Source organism: Dermochelys coriacea, chromosome 23, assembly GCF_009764565.3.
Source record: "Dermochelys coriacea isolate rDerCor1 chromosome 23, rDerCor1.pri.v4, whole genome shotgun sequence".
Classification (NCBI taxonomy): Eukaryota; Metazoa; Chordata; order Testudines; family Dermochelyidae; genus Dermochelys; species Dermochelys coriacea.
In genome coordinates, this window is record NC_050090.1 from 9,064,300 (window position 1) to 9,083,331 (window position 19,032).

General features: G+C 45.3%; 1 protein-coding gene across 1 annotated transcript in view; it reads right to left on the reverse strand.

The window, feature by feature from the left end:
• Positions 1–16,472, reverse strand: part of LOC119847302 (butyrophilin subfamily 3 member A1-like) — a 34,566-nt gene extending 18,094 nt beyond the window's left edge. The window contains exons 1-4 of the mRNA XM_043501286.1: positions 16,318–16,472; positions 12,983–13,098; positions 2,610–2,721; positions 1,192–1,539 (exon numbers count right to left, since the gene is read on the reverse strand). Coding sequence (XP_043357221.1) covers positions 1,192–1,539; positions 2,610–2,679 — 418 coding nt within the window. The 5' untranslated portion in view covers positions 2,680–2,721; positions 12,983–13,098; positions 16,318–16,472. The remainder of the gene's footprint in view (positions 1–1,191; positions 1,540–2,609; positions 2,722–12,982; positions 13,099–16,317) is intronic.
• Between the last annotated feature and the right edge of the window lie 2,560 nt (positions 16,473–19,032).

A 19,032-nucleotide genomic window follows, 5' to 3' on the forward strand; every position in this document is an offset into this window, starting at 1 on the left:
TTAGGAAAACAGCGTTGTCCTGTTGTTATGGTTTTATTTTAAACTCAGGACACTCTCTCAATTTCTGTGTTTTTCCTACTGGAGTTCAAAGAAATGCTTCACTTACTTCTCCTGGGGATTGCAGATCATGGCGCATCTCTACCATAAATGGCAAATTCTATGGCTGCATGGGGCTCCCAAATGCCCCATGCCAATGCCAATACTCAGGCCAGGTCTATGCTCAAAAGTTAGGTCGACCCAGCTACATTGCTTGGGGGAGTGAAAAATCCACACCCTTGAGGGATGCTGTGAAGCCGACCTAACCCATTGGCACTAGGTTGATGCAACAATTCTTCTGTCAACCTCGCTATCACCTCTCGGTTAGATGGATTCACTACAATGATGGGAGAACCCCTCCTGTCGCTGTAGTGTGAGTCTACACTGAAGTGTAAAGAAGCCCTTAGACAGGGATCTCAGAGGGCTGGGCCTGTTTCTGCACTCCCTAATCCCTGCACTCGGGGCAAGGATGGAAGAGAGAAGCGGCTTTAAACCACCTTCACACTTTCTGTATTCTGGGGCAGGTAAGGCCTGCCCAGTCCCCTGGTGTAAGTTAGAGCAGCTGGTCCCCATGGGCCCTGGTAAGCAGTGTATATCCATGGTGCATTGTGCTCTGCCCAGCTGCCTGACACATCCCAATCTGCCCTTCTGTTGGAGGCTGGGTGCTGAGTGAGAGCAAAACCATTAAGTCAGCTGCCCAGGGCCTATTCTCAGGGGGCCCTTTCTGCTAACTTTAAGATCCCTTTACACTGCCAGTCCAGCAAAAGGAGTCCTTGGTGTGACTAAAAATCAGGCCCAATGTTTCATACGCTGTGCATTTAGGACTCAGTTGCTCCATACAGGCACAGTTTTTAGAGTAAAGGGCCGGTGGGGAGTTGTCCTACCCAGAGCTCCTAGGTGTGCACAGGCTGTTATATGCAGCTTGCAGCCCCTTGCAGAGCTTGTTGGCAGCTCCACTGGTTGTTTCATGTGGGGCAGAGCTATGAGCCTGCCTCCTTCTCAGCACCCTCAGGGCACCATGAGGGACAGTGACTAGAGTTCTGGCTGGCCTTTATACAGGTTGCAGAGAGGGACAAGGCTCGTTGTACCCATTCTGCACTGCACATCTGCATCATGGACAGGCAAAATCTGACCCGGCCCAATGAAATCACTAACCTGCAATTTTAAGCTCGGTTGCAGTATCAGCGCTCCACTCGTTAGACTTCACAATGCAGCTGTATGTTCCCCTATCAGCTGGTTGGATGTTCTTCAGCTTTAAAGACACATTCCCAGAGGAGAATCCATCCTTCAACAGCACAGTCCGGCCCTGGTATTTCTGCCCTGGCACATCCTGGCCTGTCTGAGCTCTGTATTCATAGACAGTCTCTATATGTGTCTGAATAATTTTCTTCCACTGCACTTCCATATTGTCTGGCTGTGTCCTGGTGGAGATCTGGCAGGGTAAGACCACATTCTGGCCGACGATCCCCGTGGCAGTTGGGGAGGAGATGACTTCAAAACTCTCTGAAAGAAGCAAACCTAAATGAGGGAGTGTCCACGCTGCAACTGGAGTTGTGATTGCAGCTCAGTAGACGTGTCAGTGCCAGCTTCAATCCAGCTAGTCTTGCTAAAAAGAGTAATGAATGCATGGTGGCATGGACTTCAGTTGTATAAGCCCTCCTGGAACTGGGTACATACTCAAATTCCTAACTCACACAGGGGTTCATGCTGCTCTGCCTTCTGTGGTATTTTTAACCAGGCTAGATAGAGTCAGACTACCACAGGTGTTCCTACCTTTGCTACAATCAGTCCTCCAGCTACATTGTAATCGGACCCTGAGGGTTTGTCCAGAATAAAATCGATGGTGTCTGTAATAGCTATGAATTCCAAGTGGTAAGACAGGAATCTATCTTCATAAATTAAAGAGTAATAAGGATCTAAGCTTCAGAGGGGTAGCCGTGTTAGTCTGGATCTGTAAAAGTGGCAAAGAGTCCTGTGGCACCTTATAGACTAACAGACGTATTGGAGCATGAGTTTTCATGGGTGAATACCACTTTGTCAGATGAAACTGATCTAAGATTATTCTTCTTATTAGAAACCTTAGCTTCACAGATGGTATTGATCTCATAGCATTGACCAAGGAGGATTTACAGAAAATTACTGACAAGGTAGACCAGGAAAGTAGAAACTTTGGACTAGACATCAGCACAGGGAAGACAAAAAATATGGCAAACTTTCCCTGATGTCTAAAGTTGGGGCAGATCCCCAGAACTGACAAATAGCACAGCTCCACCTCGTACTGACTGCAGGTCAGCACCTCACTGGAGAAACCAGGGCTAATAATGGCTCTGAAACTGCAAGGTGCTGAGAACCTGCTGTGAGATGCCGAGCTGAGGAGGAGCTGAGAGCACCCAGATACGTCTAGGACCAGATCCCCAAATGCCTCCTGACTCACCTGTTCGTATCTCAGTAACACAAACAAAATCATTCTCTCTGCTGAAACACAGATACCAGCAGGAGCTTTGTGCAGGTTTCAGCATCTCCCCCCAGGGATTCTGTACTGCAGAGATGCGTTTTATGGACAATGCTTTTACCTGAAAAGGTAATCGCTGCTAGGAGTATGACACAGAACAAGCCGCTGGAGAGCTGTCCCCGTAGCTCCATGCCTCTGGTAGCTCATGTGGGAAGAGTCACAGGGACTGATCTGAAATGAGAGCAGCAATCAAAATAGAAACAGATGCTCAGAAATACAAGACAACTGATTTCGCATTATTCCCTCTTGAAATACATCGGACTGTTCCTTCCCTTCCTTCTCTGGTGTCACTGTATGATGCAAGGAAAGCTGAACAGTATGGGAAGGTGTCAATGTGTCCCTCCAGCATGGGGGTGAGTATGTGTGTGGTGAGATCACCATAGAATCATAGAATATCAGGGTTGGAAGGGACCTCAGGACGTCAGCTAGTTCAACCCCCTGCTCAAAGTAGGACCAATCCCCAACTAATGTGAGAACCTTTGTTGTAGTGAAAGGACCATTCACTATCATAGTCCTAGTGCTCAGGAAGGGCACGGCCATGTGATTGCAACACCACTGCTGCTCAAGCGTGACACAACGCCCTCCCTTCTCCAGGGCTGCTGGAAGCACTGACTCTCCCTGAGGCACAATGGGCCAGAGATGCAGGGAATGTCCAGACTGCAGTCATTGCCTGTGAGCTCTTTAATCTCACTAGCTCCAGTCCTGCAGCAGCACAAGCTTCGGTCCAGGCTGTATGAACCAGCCCAGAACCCAGGATAATTACTCCCAGGGCTAGCCAGTGGTGCTGCAGCTTCACCGCTCTACTCCAGGAACTGAGCTGGTGAGATTAAAGCTAGCTCAGGCATGTTCCCTCGAGCTGTAGTCATACCCAGTGACTGCAGCATAGATATACGCTTAGCTGCATCCTGTTCCAGCTGGACAAACTTTGGTGATGTGGCAGTGGGGAGAACAAAGGAAATGGTTGCAACTCCCTAATTTGGAGACCAGTTCTATGCCAGCTCTGGGGCTTTTCCTAGCTATGGCCCCAAAGGGCCATTTGTAATGCTCAAGACATGCCAGTTCATGCCCCTATGCCATACACTGCAGGAGCTGGGGTGGCATGCAAGCCAGCAACACAAGCTCAAAGCTAGAGGATTTACTCCCCTACGGAGCGGAAATTCTCCACTAGGGTTATCCAGCACTTTTCCTGCCCATTTGTACTCATCAGTGTCTCTAGGATTTCTATTACCATGTCCTATGCCTTAGGGTATGTCTACACTGCAATAAAAACCTTGCACTATGGAAATGGCTAGGGTTGGGTTGCGGGCTCTAGATTTCAGTGTAGACATTTGGGATCAGGCTGGAGCCCAAGCTCTGAAACTCCATGAAGGGGATGGGTCTCAGACCCCAGGCTTCAACCTGAGCCTGAAAGTCTACACTGCAATTTTTAGCCCCGCAGTCATAGCTCAGCGATCCCAAGTTATTTGACTGGGACTCAGAGACTTGGTGCTGTAGGTTTTTTTATTGTAATGTAGACGTATCCTTAAAGACATAAGTCATTAAAAAAATCTACATAAGCTATCAGCAAAAAAGGGTTTGAATACATGTGGGTACTCAAAAAATTATTCTGAGTGGAAAAATGTGTGAATTTAAAATGGATTAAGCAAACTATTATTTTGAGTTAATTTTCCTCAGAATCCCCATGTAGACAAGCCCTACATTGTCAAATGTGTCTTTCTTTAAATTTAAATTACTGTTGTCATGTCTGTGTTACTTTCTGAGTCCAAATATCTTTCTAAAAACTATATAATTTGTGACACTGCACAAACCAATCTCCAGTTTGCTGAAAAATTAGATAAATATCTGAAGAAACAAACTGATGCTTAATATTTTTAAATCTGAGGTCCAAATTATATCAACCTTTTCCCTGTTTCAGCCACATAGGAAGCAGATGTAATTTGACTGTGAAAATCTAAAGACATGAGAGGGAAATGACTGGCATTGTAGTCAGAGGGGGTTGTGGGTTCTGCTGTCTGAGGATGATTGTACTGCTGAGCTCAGCCTTCTTTAAACATGGACACTGTGGGCTTGACTCATGCGGGTTGGTACTCTACACCATGAACAGTTCTAATGAATGTAATGGCCAAGTGTTTCTAAACTGACAGTTGATTTTGGGTGCCCAGCTTGAGAGACCTTAAGAAGACCTGACATTCCGAGTGGGGCTCCTCAGCAGTTTGTGAAATTCAGGCCTCTTCAAGGTCTCTTGAATTGGGCACCCAAGATGCCCAGTCCATTTTGAAGCTCTTGGCCAGGGCCACCACTGGTTGAGAGAGGTGTAACTCCACGGGAGTGAGGGCAGCAGAGTGAAGTGTAATTAGTGGGGTTCTGTTCCTGCAGATTGTCTCTGCAGATTCCTGGTGGTATTTTTCACCAAGAAAACTTTCACTCTAAACTCACCATTCATATACGTGCTATTTGGGTGGACGTTAAGGCTCTGAATATTGTTTAGGACTTTCTGTTTCTTCCCAAATGGAGTGCACATAACAGACCCACTGGACCAAATTCAACACAGATACTCAATGGTGTTACTCCAGGGAAGATTTTGACTCATTACATTGTTGGCCACCCCCATTCCCCTCCTGTCTGTCCTCTGTCTCAGTCGTTCATGGACTTTGATATCCACACCATGTTTATTGCTGCACTTCCAGCAATCTCCTCAGCACCAGTCTCAATGTGTCTTAGTTATTTTACTATCAGCTCTGACATGCCCATTTGTTTCATTAAGTACACAGTGCAGAAGATGTGGTACATATTGATACCATGTCACATTCCTCTGTCACCTGACACTGAGGTGTGTGAATGTTCTCCTAGAGCAGACAACCAAGAAACTCCTCAGGCTTATCTTGTGGTGCTAAAGATTGTGCTGTCAGAATTGCCAGGTGTAGCCAAAACCTACTTCTTTCTCTTGTATCTCATTGAAAATAATATGTAATTCTGTGTCACATATGAAAAAAGTCCATTGGAAAAGCACTAGACATTGACAATATTATTCACAATAAAATGTTTTGATACAGGGTCATTTGGCCCTTAGGGTAGGATTTGAAATATACATAGGGGAATTCTGAATGGAGAAAGCTGGGAGAGAAGTTAGCCCCTCATAGCAGAGATATCAGTGTACTCATTGCCCTTCCTCATACGCAGAATGATTTATCAGAGTCAAAACAGTGAGATACTGAAAAGGCGAGAGAGTATCTGTCATAAGCCCCTGTTCAGCAAACTACCCACATAAATCCCTTTTAAGTTCAGCATGTGTTTTACTGAAGAGTGATGGTTTGCTGAATTGGAGTCATTGTAAAGGCACACGTCCCTCCACACCATCAGCCTAGTAAGGGGAGAAAGGCAGAAAGCAAAACATAATGAGTTTCTTATGATGTATGTATAGAAAACTGCATTAACATTATGATCACTGACTTTACATTCTCAGGGGTTTTCCTGGTCCTGCTTGAAGGCAGGGGCTCGGTAAAGAAGCATGGGATCAGAGTCAGTGTGCAACCAGTCAGCCTTGGCTAAGGTTGGGTGAGTTGTACTTCTCTGTTTTTAGAGAGCAGCCTGCTTTGTCTTTCTCTGGTTTTGGTTTCATGTGTGTTGTCCTTCTGAAAGCTAAGTAATAAAGTTGTGTTATGTTGCAACCTCCCAGCAAAAGTTTTTATGTTTTTTATCTAACTCCTCTGTATATATGATGTGAACTGGACAATTCTGCAAGTCAAGAAGTTTCCATTTGAAATAATATGTGGAAGCTTTCAGTCCATTTCATTGCAAGGTTCTGCAGAGAAAGGCTTTTGAGGGGAATCAGAGTTCTTGGATGGGAATTTTATGTTCGACTGGCTGTGTAATTGTATTAGTTTAATTGTAATTTATGGCAGGGATGCCCAGATCCTTGGATAAGCACTTGTTTTGTTTTATTTTGGTCCCTTGAAATGTGTGTTAACTACTTATGATAAACAATCTGTTCCATCTTGTACTTAGCTGTGACACTGTCATTAGGTTTTCCAGAGCTGAAGAAGAGCTCTCTGTAAGTTTGAAAGCTTGTCTCTCTCACCAACAGAAGTTAGTCCAATAAAAGATGCTTCCTAACCCACAGTGGCTTTCTAATTTTGTTTATTTATTTGTAATTTATGGCAGGGAAACCCAGATCCTTGGATAGGCACATGTTTCATTTTATTTATTTTATTTCATGTTTTTTTAAAAGCTAAATTAAAAAAAAAACTAAACTAAACAAAAAGGTTGCCAAATTCAGGGCCCAGCAGGACAGTTTTGCATTTACAGGACAAATCAGTGATATTGTTTATTTATTAAATGCACACAACTGGAACAGGGGTAACAAACAAACATAAACCACTCCCTTCTTCAGAAATCTCTGGCCAGGCACTGCCAACCTGTCCTGACTGGCATCTGTCTTGGGCCTCTGTTTCTCTCTCGCCAGACACACTGCTTCATAGACTCCTGTGTCTGCCCCAATCCCTGAGTTTTTAGCTGTGGACATGGGCGTCTTGTATCATAGGGGTGGGAGGCTGTGTAGCCTGACCAGACAGCAAGTGTGAAAAATCGGGACAGAGGATGGGGGTAACAGGAGCCTATATAAGAAAAAGCCCTAAATATAGGAACTGTCCCTATAAAATCAGGAAAAAGGAAAGGAGTACTTGTGGCACCTTAGAGACTAACAAATTTATTTGAGCATAAGCTTTCATGAGCTACAGCTCACTTCATCGGATGTGGATATCTGGATACCTTAAGGCTGTGCCTCCCCAAACAGCGAGGTGTGGCCTCACCCACGCTGCACCCCCAGACCTTCTTCTGCTTCTCACTCTGCTGTGAATCAGCTCTTCCCATGTGCTGTGGCCCCAGCTCAGGCTGGGGCAGGCAGGCTTGTCCTGAGCAATGGCATTGCAACATTTTTAATAGTGGGGGTGCTGAAAGCCAGCCCCCTTCCCCTTTTCTACCACCCCCCCTCCATAGCTGAGGCTGACACTGGGACCGCGGGCATGCAGGGCTGGCAACTGGAACCCCAGGCATGCGGGGTTGTAGAAGAGCCTCGAGTGTGCGGGGCAGCAGCCGGAGCCCTGGGCGCATGAGGTCAGTAGCTGGAACCCCAGGCACTGGGCCAGCAACTGAGACCCCAGGTGTGGGGCTGGCAGCTGAGAGCCCAGGGATGCTGCAGCATCCCCCGCAACCCTAGTTCCCATGCCTATGATCCTGAGGCTGGGCTGCTTTCTCTCCTGGCACTCCAGGTCTGGGGGGAGGGGCGGCATGCTGCCTGCCCTCCTGCCATTCTGGGGTTGTGGGAGAGGGGCTGGGGTTGGGGCTGGGGCTGTGATGTCCACCCTCCTGGCACTCTGGGTCACTAGCCTGAGGCAGGGGCCGACGACTGCAGTGGGGGGCTCTGTGCTCTGGTGGGGGGCACTGAAGGGGCAGGACTTTGGGCAGAATGGGTGGGGTTGAGGGGTAGCATCTCCAAGCCAGCAGGTCATGCACTGCCCATGGCTGTGGGAAAGCCCTAGTCCAGGACTGCTCACCTGGGAAGGTGAGTCTGAGCATCTACCGTCTTTTGTGCTACTGTCCTGAGGCCATGTCTAGTCTACAGGAACTAAAGCGGCATAGCTATGGCGTTGTGGCTGTGCCAGCATAACCCCCAGATGCAGCCTACACTGACAGAAGGGGTATGTCTGTTGATGTAGGAGCTCTACATCTCTGAGTGATGGTACCCAGGTCAACAGAAGTAATCTTCCATTGACCTATCTGGGTGTACACCAGGTGGCTAGGTTGGGGCAGGGGCAATAGATTCTTCCTAAAAGTGAGGTCCTCACCCCTGACCCTCCTCTTCCCCCTAGGTGCCGCCCCCAAGCCAAAATCCAGAGGGGTTGCTGAGAGTGGCCACCGGCCCATGTCTCCACCCATGGACCTTACAGCCAGGGCAGGTGGAGGGTCTGCAGCTCCCCACAGTTGCCCACATGGCTCTTACCATGACCCAGCTCTGGCTCCCAGCCTGGCCTGGGGGCAGGTCCTTGGGGTCTGAAGAGCCACAGCTGCCAGGCCATAGTAAGAGCTGCCTGCACATCTACGGGGAGCTGCAGTCCCTCCACCTGCTCCGGTATTGGGGGGGACATAGGTCAGGAGATGCTATCAGTACTACCCCATAGCTTGGGCAGGTAGAGGGTCTGAGGCTCCCTGCAGCTGCGAGCTGGGCTCCAGCTTCCAGCCTGGCTGGAGGGCCTGGTCTCAAGGGGAAGATGAGAGGCTGGAGGCCGGGCCTGTGGTGAAAAAAGGACACAACACGCCCATCCACTTTCAAAAGTGGGCGGATCATTGCCCCTTGGCCTCCCTTTCTCTGGTGCCCTTGCTTAGGGGTGTGCATTTAGCTGTGACACTCTGAGTAAATTTCCTAGACCTGCAGAAGAGTTCTGTGTAATATCAAAAGCTTGTATCTCTCTCTCTGGATTTTTCCCATACCTGAGCACAGTTGATATGCCAACTTAAATTTTAAATGTAGACTAAGCCAGAGACACAAGGCCTTGTCTACATAGGGGCACTCGGGAAAAATAATCTGACTGCATTTTTAAAGTGGATTAATTCCTGATGTAGGTGCTCTTATTGAGAATTCAAATGGCTTTAATTTGACCTTATTTTGATTTAATTTAGTCTACTTTAATTCTGAATAAGAGCATCCACACGGGAGTTTAATACAGTTTAACTAATTGACCTTAAATACACCTCTTTAGTAAATTCAAAATAAGTTCTCTGAGTATCTGTGTATGTACAAGCCAAAGAAGACTGATTTGACCACACAGAACCCTTTTCTGTGGGGCATTTTGTATTGGGGGATTATCCATCAATGACTGTAATGTGCTAGCCATTTGCACCTTTCACCATAATATACACTTTCTTTCTTAAGCACATAAAACAAACAAACATCATTATTATTTTTTTAAGTATTTACCAAATAAATCAGATGAACCTGTTTTAGCCTATGACCTGTCTGTGACGACTTATTATTCATGGTGTATGATTGGTCAGCAGCTGGAATTGTTTCTGGTTTCTGGTTGTATGGCAGAAAGATTTTAAACAGAAGAATAACAAATGTATCTAACTTTTGAGATCTGTGAACACTCTCTGGAATATTTGGCATCTGCCATAACAAATAACATAATCCCATGAGTAACAACAAACTGAGCACAGTGCTATTATCCCCAGAAATATTTAGGAAGTTTTTAAAAATATATTTGACCTGTACATGTTATTGTAACACAACCTTATAGAGCCAATCAGACAGAGACCAGTCTATTATTAGTATTATTTATTATTAATAATAATATTACAACAAAATTTTGATTTATAGAACACCAACAGCTGAAGATTTCAAGAACTCTAAAATGGTGGATACATTGTATCATTCTTTTGGTGGCACTAAAGGCCGAAGCTGTTAACACGTGACTTGGCTGAAGTGAAAAGATGAATCATCAGAAGAGTTGGACTATAACCTTTGCACAGAGGTGGATTAAGATATATGGGGCCCTGAGCAAAAAGATCATTGCCTCCCGCATCCTTCGCCTGCCACGGGGCCTCACCCCCGCTCCTTCCCTTCCCCCCCCCAAGGCCTTGCCCCCTGACCCAGCCAGAACTAGAGGCCAGGCTGTGGTAAGAGTTTCCCAGGGAGCCCAGGCCACTGTGGGGAGCCCTGGACCCTCCACCTGCTCTGGGCAGGGACATGGGTCAGGAGCTTCTTTTGGGCCTCTAGCCCCCGCCCAGGGCAGGTGGAGGATCAGGGGCTCCCTACATACCTGGGCTCCCTGGGTGGCTCTTACCACAGCCTAGGGCAGTTCTCCCCAAACAGTGGGGCACACCCCCCTATGGGGAGACAAAGGAATGTTTGGGGGTGCAGCTGGGGCCAGCATGGGGCAGGGGAAATACAGGCCACCTCCAGACAGGAGGAAGGACTCAGGCCAGCTTGAGGGTGGCCAACTCTCCAGGATTGGCCTGGAGTCTCCAGGAATTAAAGATTAATGTTTCATTAAAGATTAGGTCATGTGATGAAATCTCCAGGAATACATCCAACCAAAATTGGAAACCCTAGTCAGCTCCACATCACATGGGGTTGGGGGCCAGCTCTGCACAGTGCCTGGAATCGGGGGGAGGGAAGAGCTTGAGCCAGCTCTGCGTTGTGTGGGAGTGGGAATGCCAGCTCTACGTGGGGCAGGTGGAATAGGCTCTCCCTACCACAGGCTCCATCTTCTGACTGAGCCGGGGACAGGCCCTCAGGGGGAGAGGAGGAACAGGACATAGAGATGGGGGGTGGGAGAGGAGGAACAGGGGGCAGGGCCAGAGTTCCAGCACTCCTGTGGGGCCTCAAAATTGTCCAGGGCCCCTGGGCGTTGTCCCCATGGGCCCATGTGATAATCCACCACTGCCTCTGCAGTCTGTTCTATCTGCTAGTTAACCCTCAGACCGATCAACCAAACAAATAAAAGAGGAAAATATCAAGAAGAGTTGACAAATTTGTTCAAAGGTTTCAGAGTAGCAGCCATGTTAGTCTGTATTCGCAAAAAGAAAAGGAGTACTTGTGGCACTTTAGAAACTAACAAATTTATTTGAGCATAAGCTTTCGTGAGCTACAACTCACTTCATCGGATGCATTCGGTGGAAAATATAGTGGGGAGATTTATATACACACAGAGAACATGAAACAATGGGTTTTATCATACACACTGTAAGGAGAGTGATCACTTAAGATGAGCCATCACCAGCAGGAGGGGGGGAAAGGAGGAAAATCTTTCATGGTGACAAGCAAGGCGGGCCATTTCCAGCAGTTAACCAGTGTAACACAGGCCATGGAATTTCACCCAGTTACCCCTGTATTGAGCTCAATAATTTGTGTTTGGCTAATGCTCTTCCTCCAGAAAGGCATCCAGTCTTGATTAAAAGATATCATAGAATTATAGAATACCAGGGTTGGAAGGGACCTGAGGAGGTCATCTAGTCCACACCACACGATCCATTGTCTATAGCCAAGCTCTACGATACAACTGCATTTGCTCCAACCCCTCAGACAGAGACAAACACCTACAAGATCTCTATCATGCATTCTTACAACTACAATACCCACCTGCTGAAGTGAAGAAACAGATTGACAGAGCCAGAAGAGTACCTAGAAGTCACCTACTACAGGACAGGCCCAACAAAGAAAATAATAGAACACCACGAGCCATCACCTTCAGCCCCCAACTAAAACCTCTCTAATGCATCATCAAGGATCTACAGCCTATCCTGAAGGATGACCCATCACTCTCACAGATCTTGGGAGACAGGCCAGTCCTTGCTTACAGACAGCCCCCCAACCTGAAGCAAATACTCACCAGCAACCACACACCACACAACAGAATCACTAACCCAGGAACCTATCCTTGCAACAAAGCACGTTGCTAACTCTGTCCACATATCTATTCAGGGGACACTATCATAGGGCCTAATCACAACAGCCACACTATCAGAGGCTCATTCACCTGCACATCTACCAATGTGATAGATGCCATCATGTGCCAGCAATGCCCCTCTGCCATGTACATTGGTCAAACTGGACAGTCTCTACATAAAAGAATAAATGAACATAAATCAGACATCAAGAATTATAACATTCAAAAACCACTCGGAGAACACTTCAATCTCTCCGGTCACTTGATTACAGACCTGAGAGTGGCTATCCTTCAACAAAAAACTTCAAAACCAGACTCTAGCGAGAGACTGCTGAATTGGAATTAATTTGCAAACTGGATACAATTAACTTAGGCTTGAATAGAGACTGGGAGTGGATGGGTCATTACACAAAGTAAAACTATTTCCCCATGTTATTTCTCCCCCCCACCCCACCCCCCTGAACAAGACATTCTTGTTAACTGCTGGAAATGGCCTGCCTTGCTTGTCACCATTAAAGGTTTTCCTCCTTTCCCCCCTCCTGCTGGTGATGGCTCATCTTACGTGATCACTCTCCTTACAGTGTGTATGATAAAACCCATTGTTTCATGTTCTCTGTGTGTCTATATAAATCTCCCCACTGTATTTTCCACCAAATGCATCCGATGAAGTGAGCTGTAGCTCACGAAAGCTTATGCTCAAATAAATTTGTTAGTCTCTAAGGTGCCACAAGTACTCCTTTTGTTTTTACATTTGTTCAAAGAATCACAATCATAGAATCATAGGACTGGAAGGAACCTTGAGAGGTCATAAAGTCCAGTTCTCTATCAAGCACTCTTCCTACTATAAACTCAGCTTTAGATTCCAGGCACCCTTTTCCTCAATGTGCCCCCCAAGCCAATGAGTGTAAATAGTTAGAACTCCCCTGAAGTGAACGCAGCCACACCCCTCAACACAAGCAGAGCAGTTGGAATTAAAGCAGAGGCTCTCACCTTTTTCAGAGAATTAAACTGGACCACAATCCGGAAGGTTCTCCATCCCTCAGTGCCAGATGCGGGGGCTCCAGTGGTAATAAAACCAAGGGATTAAAATGGGATTTGAGAATGTGCCTGTGAGGAACGGATCACACACTTTGAATATAAAAGGACTGAACTCTGACCAAGGAAAGTGAAAGCAAAAAGCGTATGTTAAATATTAACCCTGCTGTTGTTCTGGAGTTTATGTGTCTTTTCCAGGAAAGATTGCCCAGAACCCTAACGCTATTTCAGTGCTTAGATGGGAACACATTTTATGTCTGTAACAAACACACATTTAACAAATCATGTTAAAACAACCTCGATATCAGAGGTTACATACAGACATGGGAATGCCAGACTGGGCAATATTGAAGGGAATTGAAATTCACCCCATCTCTATCAAAAACATATTAATAAATTAGAGGGAGGTAATCTTCTGCTCCCCTCCCTAAATATCTCCACAGAGTTTGATGAGGTCTGGACACTCTGGATAGCCAGCAAAGGAGGTCCATATGAGTTCAAAAAGGATAATGGGGAAACATGGATTGGAATATGTAAAGCGATGGCAGAGGCAGAGGTTTTAAAAAGTAATAATAAGGGTAAAATATTGAAATTAATGGATATGGCAGTGAGTTGGCTTAGACAATATGCCTTGAATTTGGCAGGGCAAGTCATAGAAGACCCAAAACAATTAGAAGAAGTAACAGAGCACTGGAAAGCACAGGAACAGAATAGAAAATGAGGAACTGCTGTAGACAATCTGCATAAAAGAGAAGTGCCATCCCCCATTATAAAACTTGTTTGGCAACAGCAAACTTTAGGTAATTGTGCAGTGCCTGAAGAATGGGGACAGAAATGGAAAAAGGTGGCCTGAGCAAAATTAAACGATGAAACATGGAATGATTGGCATGGTTGCTGGAATAGGGACATTGGGAATGACCCAGACCAAGAGCCACCAAGCAATCCATGGGCAGGGGGCGCCATACTGCCACCATCACTACATGATGGGAGCCAGGTTCTGGTAAAACCTAAACCGATACCCAGATGGTGCCTCTCAGAATGGGAAAAGTAAGTGCACAGGAGGGAGAAGTAGCAAACAATCCTTTCACTAGATTGGTAAATCAGATGAAGGAGAAAATGGAGTAGTTAACAGAACATATTTGCAGGCAGAAGGTGTGACTTGATTGTGGGGGAGTGGATAAAAAAGAATTTCAATGTGAAACGCTAAGAGTGAGCCGGTTAACACCCAGAATTGATGCATTAACTCATGGAGTTGCTCAGAAATGCTTAACTGCAGCAGGGAAGGGCACTCCCGCAATCCCTTTGGCATGCAGACAAAAACAAAAGACATTGGGGGAACAAATTCAGGTTTTGCAAGAGCAGGTAACAACTTCCCCTCTCCTCTCAGAGCCAGGGTAAACACCAGGTGTGTGGGTTCCCAATCTCCTGTTTTAACCCACGAAGCACCACTCCTCACTCAGAGCTAATAATTAAATCTTTTTCAAATGTTTTTACATACAAGTTTTCCTTTATATCCTCTCTCAATTTGCTAACTGGTTGCTGCTGTCTATAACTTCAGATTACCTGACAGAGTTAATTAATCTCTTTTGTCACAGGTCTTCCTCCCTTTCTATAAAAAGAAAAGGAGTACTTGAGGCAACTTAGAGACTAACAAATTTATTACAGCATAAGCTTTCGTGAGCTACAGCTCACTTCATTGGATGCATACAGTGGAAAATATAGTGGGGAGATTTTACATACACAGAGAACATGAAACAATGGGTGTTACCATACAGACTGTAACAAGAGTGATCAGGAAAGGTGAGCTATTACCAGCAGGAGAGTGGGGGGGGAGGGGGACCTTTTGTAGTGATAATCAAGGTGGGTCATTTCCAGCAGTTTACAAGAACATTGTCTACAGCCAAGCTCTAAGATACAACTGCAATTGTTCCAACCCCTCAGACAGAGACAAACACCTACAAGATCTCTATCAAGCATTCTTACAACTACAATACCCACCTGCTGAAGTGAAGAAACAGATTGACAGAGCCAGAAGAGGACCCAGAAGTTACCTACTACAGGACAGGCCCAACAAAGAAAATAATAGAACGCCACTAGCCATCACCTTCAGCCCCCAACTAAAACCTCTGCAACGCATCATCAAGGATCTACAGCCTATCCTGAAGGACGACCCATCACTCTCACAGATCTTGGGAGACAGGCCAGTCCTTGCTTACAGACATCCCCCCAACCTGAAGCAAATACTCAACAGCAACCACACACAACAAAAACATTAATCCAGGAACCTATCCTTGCAACAAAGCTTGTTGCCAACTGTGTCCACATATCTGTTCACTGGACACTATCATAGGGCCTAATCACAACAGCCACACTATCAGAGGCTCATTCACCTGCACATCTACCAATGTGATAGATGCCATCATGTGCCAGCAATGCCCCTCTGCCATGTACATTGGTCAAACTGGACAGTCTCTACATAAAAGAATAAATGAACATAAATCAGACATCAAGAATTATAACATTCAAAAACCACTCGGAGAACACTTCAATCTCTCCGGTCACTTGATTACAGACCTGAGAGTGGCTATCCTTCAACAAAAAAACTTCAAAACCAGACTCTAGCGAGAGACTGCTGAATTGGAATTAATTTGCAAACTGGATACAATTAACTTAGGCTTGAATAGAGACTGGGAGTGGATGGGTCATTACACAAAGTAAAACTATTTCCCCATGTTATTTCTCCCCCCCACCCCACCCCCCTGAACAAGACATTCTTGTTAACTGCTGGAAATGGCCTGCCTTGCTTGTCACCATTAAAGGTTTTCCTCCTTTCCCCCCTCCTGCTGGTGATGGCTCATCTTACGTGATCACTCTCCTTACAGTGTGTATGATAAAACCCATTGTTTCATGTTCTCTGTGTGTCTATATAAATCTCCCCACTGTATTTTCCACCAAATGCATCCGATGAAGTGAGCTGTAGCTCACGAAAGCTTATGCTCAAATAAATTTGTTAGTCTCTAAGGTGCCACAAGTACTCCTTTTGTTTTTACATTTGTTCAAAGAATCACAATCATAGAATCATAGGACTGGAAGGAACCTTGAGAGGTCATAAAGTCCAGTTCTCTATCAAGCACTCTTCCTACTATAAACTCAGCTTTAGATTCCAGGCACCCTTTTCCTCAATGTGCCCCCCAAGCCAATGAGTGTAAATAGTTAGAACTCCCCTGAAGTGAACGCAGCCACACCCCTCAACACAAGCAGAGCATTTGGAATTAAAGCAGAGGCTCTCACCTTTTTCAGAGAATTAAACTGGACCACAATCCGGAAGGTTCTCCATCCCTCAGTGCCAGATGCGGGGGCTCCAGTGGTAATAAAACCAAGGGATTAAAATGGGATTTGATAATGTGCCTGTGAGGAACGGATCACACACTTTGAATATAAAAGGACTGAACTCTGACCAAGGAAAGTGAAAGCAAAAAGCGTATGTTAAATATTAACCCTGCTGTTGTTCTGGAGTTTATGTGTCTTTTCCAGGAAAGATTGCCCAGAACCCTAACGCTATTTCAGTGCTTAGATGGGAACACATTTTATGTCTGTAACAAACACACATTTAACAAATCATGTTAAAACAACCTCGATATCAGAGGTTACATACAGACATGGGAATGCCAGACTGGGCAATATTGAAGGGAATTGAAATTCACCCCATCTCTATCAAAAACATATTAATAAATTAGAGGGAGGTAATCTTCTGCTCCCCTCCCTAAATATCTCCACAGAGTTTGATGAGGTCTGGACACTCTGGATAGCCAGCAAAGGAGGTCCATATGAGTTCAAAAAGGATAATGGGGAAACATGGATTGGAATATGTAAAGCGATGGCAGAGGCAGAGGTTTTAAAAAGTAATAATAAGGGTAAAATATTGAAATTAATGGATATGGCAGTGAGTTGGCTTAGACAATATGCCTTGAAATTGGCAGGGCAAGTCATAGAAGACCCAAAACAATTAGAAGAAGTAACAGAGCACTGGAAAGCACAGGAACAGAATAGAAAATGAGGAACCGCTGTAGACAATCTGCATAAAAGAGAAGTGCCATCCCCCATTATAAAACTTGTTTGGCAACAGCAAACTTTAGGTAATTGTGCAGTGCCTGAAGAATGGGGACAGAAATGGAAAAAGGTGGCCTGAGCAAAATTAAACGATGAAACATGGAATGATTGGCATGGTTGCTGGAATAGGGACATTGGGAATGACCCAGACCAAGAGCCACCAAGCAATCCATGGGCAGGGGGCGCCATACTGCCACCATCACTACATGATGGGAGCCAGGTTCTGGTAAAACCTAAACCGATACCCAGATGGTGCCTCTCAGAATGGGAAAAGTAAGTGCACAGGAGGGAGAAGTAGCAAACAATCCTTTCACTAGATTGGTAAATCAGATGAAGGAGAAAATGGAGTAGTTAACAGAACATATTTGCAGGCAGAAGGTGTGACTTGATTGTGGGGGAGTGGATAAAAAAGAATTTCAATGTGAAACGCTAAGAGTGAGCCGGTTAACACCCAGAATTGATGCATTAACTCATGGAGTTGCTCAGAAATGCTTAACTGCAGCAGGGAAGGGCACTCCCGCAATCCCTTTGGCATGCAGACAAAAACAAAAGACATTGGGGGAACAAATTCAGGTTTTGCAAGAGCAGGTAACAACTTCCACTCTCCTCTCAGAGCCAGGGTAAACACCAGGTGTGTGGGTTCCCAATCTCCTGTTTTAACCCACGAAGCACCACTCCTCACTCAGAGCTAATAATTAAATCTTTTTCAAATGTTTTTACATACAAGTTTTCCTTTATATCCTCTCTCAATTTGCTAACTGGTTGCTGCTGTCTATAACTTCAGATTACCTGACAGAGTTAATTAATCTCTTTTGTCACAGGTCTTCCTCCCTTTCTATAAAAAGAAAAGGAGTACTTGAGGCAACTTAGAGACTAACAAATTTATTACAGCATAAGCTTTCGTGAGCTACAGCTCACTTCATCGGATGCATACAGTGGAAAATATAGTGGGGAGATTTTACATACACAGAGAACATGAAACAATGGGTGTTACCATACAGACTGTAACAAGAGTGATCAGGAAAGGTGAGCTATTACCAGCAGGAGAGTGGGGGGGGAGGGGGACCTTTTGTAGTGATAATCAAGGTGGGTCATTTCCAGCAGTTTACAAGAACATTGTCTACAGCCAAGCTCTAAGATACAACTGCAATTGTTCCAACCCCTCAGACAGAGACAAACACCTACAAGATCTCTATCAAGCATTCTTACAACTACAATACCCACCTGCTGAAGTGAAGAAACAGATTGACAGAGCCAGAAGAGGACCCAGAAGTTACCTACTACAGGACAGGCCCAACAAAGAAAATAATAGAACGCCACTAGCCATCACCTTCAGCCCCCAACTAAAACCTCTGCAACGCATCATCAAGGATCTACAGCCTATCCTGAAGGACGACCCATCACTCTCACAGATCTTGGGAGACAGGCCAGTCCTTGCTTACAGACATCCCCCCAACCTGAAGCAAATACTCAACAGCAACCACACACAACAAAACCATTAATCCAGGAACCTATCCTTGCAACAAAGCTTGTTGCCAACTGTGTCCACATATCTGTTCACTGGACACTATCATAGGACCTAATCACAACAGCCACACTATCAGAGGCTTATTCACCTGCACATCTACCAATGTGATATATGCCATCATGTGCCAGCAATGCCCCTCTGCCATGTACATTGGCCAAACTGGACAGTCTCTACATAAAAGAATAAATGGACACAAATCAGATGTCAAGAATTATAACATTCAAAAACCACTTGGAGTACACTTCAATCTCTTTGGTCACTTGATTACAGACCTAAAAGTGGCAATTCTTCAACCAAAAAACTTCAAAAACAGACTTCAATTAGATTCTTCTGAATTGGAATTAATTTACAAATTGATACAATTAATT